The following is a 6,410-nucleotide window of genomic DNA, read 5'->3' on the forward strand; positions in this document are numbered from 1 at the left end:
AGTAACATGTCATATTCTGATTGGTCTCTGGACGACCGCATTGGCACGGTCGTCCGCAAAGAATAATTAATGCAGATACCGACATCAAACTTCGTGTGCATTAGTAGCTTGACTAGGAAAGAAAAAGGTTAAGTTTGAATAGTTGAAATAACAGACGCGCACGTTAGCAGTGGCAGCGACGGTTGACCAGCGCGTGGTTCAGAAATGAAAAATGGGGAAGCAGCCGCCCAACTATTCACATCAATGGCAGACACCGTCATTACCATTGCTAACCAGCGCCGATTTTGAGATTACGTAGAAACATCAATTTAGCAACCCCATAAGACGATATTTTTTTTTTTTTTGGAAATTTCGTTGGTCATTTATCACAATAAAAAGTTTATAAAACTAAAACTAAGTAATCTTCTGATCCACATCTCCAGCGATTCTCATCCAACCATTTATAAAAAATCAGTGGAAAATTTTAGAGAGAGAGAGAGAGAGAGAGAGAGAGAGAGAGAGAGAGAGAGAGAGAGAATCACCATTAATCCAGTTCTTTGGGGCTTGGAAGTGATAACCTGTGCGGTTACTAATAGTTGCAGGAGGAACATTTTTGTGTTCTTCTGTACTGGCAATCCTATGAGAAGCCTCCACTCCATTTTTCTCCAACAAAATATAGGCAAAAAGAATCAGAAGCAGACATTTGGGTAGAACTTCCTTAGAACTTCTCATATTCTGTCTACGCATCCCCCCAGAGAGAGAGAGAGAGAGAGAGAGAGAGAGAGAGAGAGAGAGATGCAGAAGATGAGGGAAGTAGGGTTTATATAGGGAAGTGGGAGGGTTGGAAATAAATGGTAAAGATGAATACTTTGCTGAGTTGGAAAATGATTTTTTCGAGAAAAAAAAAGGAAAATTAGGCTTTTTCTCTTTTTTTATTAATTTTTTAAATCTCTAAAATTTGGAGGTTTAGATGAAAAAACGGAACCGTGGTGCTGAAAGATAACTGAGTTAGGGTTTGCACAGAGGAGAATGAAGAGGGTTAGAAACAAGAGGAAATCAACAAAAACTTACCCAGCTGGAAGATTGGGCCGTTTATTTTTTTTAATCTTTACGATTTGGCGTATTGAACAGTCCTCTTTCACGATTTTGAATCTTCCACATTGGAAGTTCAAGCGAACAAACGTGTTTCTGACATCGAAGTCCAGAGAAGATAAATATTTGCAAACGAACACGTGAAGCTAAGAAACATTTGCACAAGTTAATAAATTTTAGAGAATTTTATATTAAACTCTTTTCTTCTGTAAATTCTTGAAAAGTAATTGTTTTAGAATGTATAAATAAGGATGATCATTTGTGAAATTTTATTAAACAGTAAAACAGTAATTAGAATTATTTGTTAGCATTTGTCAGGATTAAGTTAACCAAGTCATTGGCAGGCCTAACTGATACGCGATGAACTTGAATTAAGCAAAAAATAGAAAATTAGGCATGTAGGAGTTGGTTAATGCCAATAAGTAGCAAGTTTCCAAAATAATGCTTCATCTTAAAATAACCTATCTCATGATGCCGTACTACCAAACATGATTAATTATAGTAATTGTTGCGTACTGGAATATTCGTGGCGGTAGAGAAATATAAAGTTTATGTCTTAGCTTTATACGAATGGAAGATCCAACACACAATCAGATAAGAGAGAGGGTGTAATATTTATAAGAGACACCATAGATATTTACATGAAAAATCTATGGTGTCTCTTATAAATATTGGGCAAAAGTCAAAAGATGGAGGCAATCGCTAGTGGTTGTCTTCAGTGGCAATATTGGGTGGTTGTTGATGTGTGGCGATAGTTGGTGGTGTTCGTTAGAGGTGATAACAAAAAATGTTAGAGGGCTCTTTAGTTCTCTTAGCTCTTGGGCCTCTTCCTTCATGTAGAAATTGAAGCTCGATCTATTTATACATAATTCAAAACACTTTATTGTATGATCTATATTGATTTCTTTGATCATGAAGTATTTTCTGGCTCGTTGGCTTTGTCTCATCGAGACAAGATTTGTCTAGATCATATCAATTCTATTGATTAATATGAAATATATAATTATTTATGTTCAATTAATAGAACAACTCACTCAAAACACTCAATAGAAGATCAGCTTGCTCAAGCTATTAGGAAATCAACAAAAACTTACCGAGCTGGAAGATTGGGGAATTTAATTTTTTTAAAATCTTTACGATTTGGCATATACTACAGTTTGTATCATAATTGGAGCTTCTCACTTTTGATTATTTTTCTCTCGCCTTTTCCCTATCTCCTCTCTCTCATGCAACTACTTAATTCTCATTTGATTCAATGTATTTTGTTTTACTTTAAGCAATTCATTAGATTGTATGAATAAAATCCTGATCTAGCCGCTTGAGCAAAAAAATGTATTGAAATAAGATGGTAACAGGCCGGCCTCTCTCTTCAACCCATGCTATGCTAGGGTTTTCCCATGTTTCCCTCCGAGGCGACAGCGCCATCTTCGCTGGTGCAAATCTCAGGGAAGCATTTCCTTTTTCTTTGTTTTCTTTTTCACTGCTATCTGGTTTTTCATTTTCTACTCGATTCGTTCGCCGCCAGCCTTATCGGCCAGAATGACGGTGAATCCCCTTGTAGATCCCAGTTTTTAAATGGATCAACCAAATCTATTTCCTTTCTCGACGCACTTTCTGGTAATTCCTCGATCTGATGCGCAATTTCATGAGTTAAAAACTTCCTTGTTTCTTGGTTTTCCCTCACTGTGGATCTCGAAGGAGAAATTTCTTGCGCTTGCGGCTCCATTCCAGTATGTGTTAGTTGGTTTTTTTCCTTCTTGGCGACCTTCTCTTGAATCTATACATAGGTTCAATTTTTCTTCAACCATAAACTTAATGGAAATATATCTGTTAATTACTTTATTAGATCCGTCTCATATTTAGGTTAAAATGATTAATGATCTTGATTATATTAGGCACTACAGAAAAATTGCGAGTTGCCAGCGGCCAAAATCCGCCTGAAAATCCACAAAATCCATCGAAAATTAGCTTTTCCGGCGGATTTCTGACAGAAAATTTTGCGACGGTAAAACATGCATCAGAAAAATAGTTCATGCACAAATTAACCTTCGAAAATTCTTTTCGGCGAAAATATTCCGCCGATACAATTTTTGGCGGAATTTGTCCGCTGAAAAAATTTAAAATATTGTTGCCCAGCCAGGGCACCCAGCCCTAGCCCCAATTCGCACGCAACCCGCAGCCCAGGCCCAGCCACCAGCACCCTCCTACGCTGCCCCCAGCCCCAATCCACGCGTACCCCATCCCGGCCCAGCCCAAGCCCGTGCCTACGGGCCCATCCGTCGAAGACATGATTCGAACCCTGTCCACCACGTCACCGCTCAAGCTCCCAACCATCATGCTGCAATGGAAAAGCTCCTAGTTAATAACTGTTATATGAAATTGATTAAATGGTCGTCTTTGTTGACATTGGAGTGGAGTCTCCGGTGATCCCTATTTGGATTTTTTCCCCTAACCTTCGGCCACACCTTTTCTCCCCATGCATTTTCCATGGCTTGGGTTATATTTTTGGTCGATAATTAAAGCTTGATAAAGCTACCTCGATCGGTTCTCACCCTTCTATTGCTCGTGTCTTGGTTGAGTTGGACATAATAAAAATTGCCTTGATAAAGTGTGGTTAGGCCCTGAGAAATTTGTATATATTCAACAAGTTGAGATGGAGGGTTTCCCTCCATTTTATGGTTCCTGTAAATGTATTGGGCATGTTAATGGTGAATGCCAACCCCCTCCACCATCTTCCCTACATGTTGGTTCTAATGTTTCTATCCCTGTTAATGTTAATAATAGTTGTGATGAGAATGCTGTTGTTGTTTTGGATATCTTGGATAATTGTGCTATTCATCATATTGATAATACTGAAGTGGTTAATGATGATCTTTGTGTTGAAATTGCTAATGTGGCGGAGATTGGTTATAATGTTGTTGAAACTGGGAATATCATTGGTTAGTTGGTGGACGATGCTGCTCAGTTGAATCCTATTTTTCCTGTGGGTGTTCTTGTTTGTGTTGAGGATGAACCTATTTCTGTGTGTTATGCCTTCGGATGATAATATTGAAGGTAATATTGAGATCATGGTTTCCAATAATTGTTTGATTAACCTTTGTAGCTACGTACTCCCATTAGTGTTGATCCTGTGGCTGATGCTGATGTTATTTCCTATTCTTTTGTGTCGAGAAGTGTTGATGTATCTTGTCCTTTGGATGGTGTGGTCTCAGCCATCCCTGTTGCATCTAGGGATAGTGTGGATTTGATGGCCGGTTCTTCTATTGATACTCCATTGGCTTCATTGAGATTGGTTCTCTCAAATGTATCATTAATTGATGTTCCTATTGCTCTTGTTTCAAATGAGGCTTCAAAGGCTTTGAATGCTTCTAGTGTAGATTATAATGATTGGCTTGATGACTCCTTCTCCTCTCCTTGTGGGGGTGATGAGCAGGATTTGGATGGGCTTGTGATAGAAGATCATGTTATTTATAATTTGGATGTTAGTCGTGTAGTTGATAAAGCCTTTTCCTTGAGGGTGGCAAACGTCGGAAGAGGAAACATAAAAGTAAGTAGGCTTGCTTCTCTGTTTCTATTGCTAGTCCTTTTGGGTTGTTTTGTCTCTCCTGTTTCAAATGATTGAGCAGTTGTGGGTTTTTTTAGTCTCAGTTTATGCTAGAAGTATTTGACTTTTTGCTTGAGGGGCTGCTGTTTGAGGTGTTGTTTGGCCTTTTTTGTTGGCTTTGGGGGAGGCATTATGTTGGATCCGTGTTGGCAATGTTGGTACATGGTGGATTTTTTAATCTCTTCTCTTGCATGTTTCTTTTGTAATTTCTTCATGTAGGTTGGTTGGATCGTTCATCTATCTCCTCGGTAGTGGATCTGCTGATTATGTCGCCCGACTTTTCTTTCTTTGGCTTCTTTTTTCCTTCCTTTTGTTTTTGGTTTTAATAGATCTGATCCATCGGCTCTTAGGTTTTACTTCAAAAGTTGTAATTTTAGTGAGCTTTTGGTTCTTTTAAGGACACGTAATCTTATTTTTATGTAACGCGTAGGCCCCAATTGTAAGTTTTATCTCTCATATAGGGGTGTCAATTTCGGGTCACGGGTCGGGTTCGGGTCGAACCCAGAATTGACTCGGGTTCAATCGGGTCAACCCTAACCCAACCCGGGTAGGCAAACGAGTCGAAAACACGGCCGCGGATCCGACACGTCGGGTTGACCCGTCCCGACACGGGAGCGAGCGGCACAGGCCAGCGGATGCGGGGGGCGCAGGCGGGTGGAGGGAAGGGCGGGTGCGCGGAGGGAAGGGCGAACTTGCGCGTGCGGAGGGAAGGGCGGGTGCGCGGTGGACGGGGGCCTGCGACGGGCGCGGCAAGCGCGAGGGCAGGCGCGCAGTGCTGGCAGGGCGGGCGCGTGCTGGCAGGGCGGCGCGTGCGGGGTCGCGGGCAAGCGTGCATGCAGGCGTGCAGGCTCGACTCGTGAGAGCGCGGCCCGCAGGCGTGCGGGGTCGTGGGCAGCCGCGGGTAGCCGAGGCAGCCTAGGGCAGCTCATTCTAAGCGGGTTCACGAGTTGACCCAGCAACCCGCCGGGTCAACCCAAACCGGATTCGTTTTTCAAACGGGTCGAATCCGAGAACCCAAAACCCGACCCATTTTTGAAATCGGTTCGAGTCCAACCCGGATTTTTTGGGTCGGGTTCGAGTCGGATTTTCGTGTCGTGTCAAATATTGACACCCCTACTCTCATATATATATATATATATATATATATATATATATATATTATGATAAGTTAGATTTTTATATTTTTGTGCAACATTACTTTTAAATTGTAGTATATATGATTGAAGGATATTTCATATAATGTTAACTAATCTGAATTAAAAAATTATATCGATATAATTCTTTCATGTTTTTTTTCTTTTCAATTGCAAATGGGTTTCTCATTTGTTACATTTAATTTAAATATGAAAAATAAATATTAGACCTTTTACTTTGTGTTTGAAGTTGTTGGTCATTTGTCAGGTAAGCAGAAGGATGTGGAAAAAATGTTCTCATGTCATGGAGAATGTCCTAAATCCTAATAGCGAATGATGAATCCAAAAAGGCATACGTCGACCTCTAAGGAAATTAACAAAATTTGAAAGCGTAAGGCCTAAGGAAAGAAGAACAAGTAAAAAGCCAAGAACCATGAGAAAGTTGTTGAAGGAGAAGAGACCCCCCCCCCTTTTTTTTGCACCCAACACTACAGGAAAATAACTCGTTAATCATGTAATTCTGCCGGTAAAATCCCGTTTGTAGCGAAATGTTGTTCGACGGTAATTCGCGCGTCGAAATATTTATTCCATCAGAAATATTT

General features: G+C 40.5%; 1 protein-coding gene across 1 annotated transcript in view; it reads right to left on the bottom strand.

Annotated features, from left to right (window-relative positions):
* Nucleotides 1–781, bottom strand: part of LOC110096666 (beta-fructofuranosidase, insoluble isoenzyme 3) — a gene marked incomplete in the record, with an annotated part of 13,803 nt that extends 13,022 nt beyond the window's left edge. The window contains 1 exon segment of the mRNA XM_020822720.2: nt 522–781. Coding sequence (XP_020678379.2) covers nt 522–726 — 205 coding nt within the window.
* Nucleotides 782–6,410: the final 5,629 nt, after the last annotated feature.

This window comes from Dendrobium catenatum, unplaced genomic scaffold, assembly GCF_001605985.2.
Source record: "Dendrobium catenatum unplaced genomic scaffold, ASM160598v2 fragScaff_scaffold_1521, whole genome shotgun sequence".
In the NCBI taxonomy this organism is placed as follows: Eukaryota; Viridiplantae; Streptophyta; class Magnoliopsida; order Asparagales; family Orchidaceae; genus Dendrobium; species Dendrobium catenatum.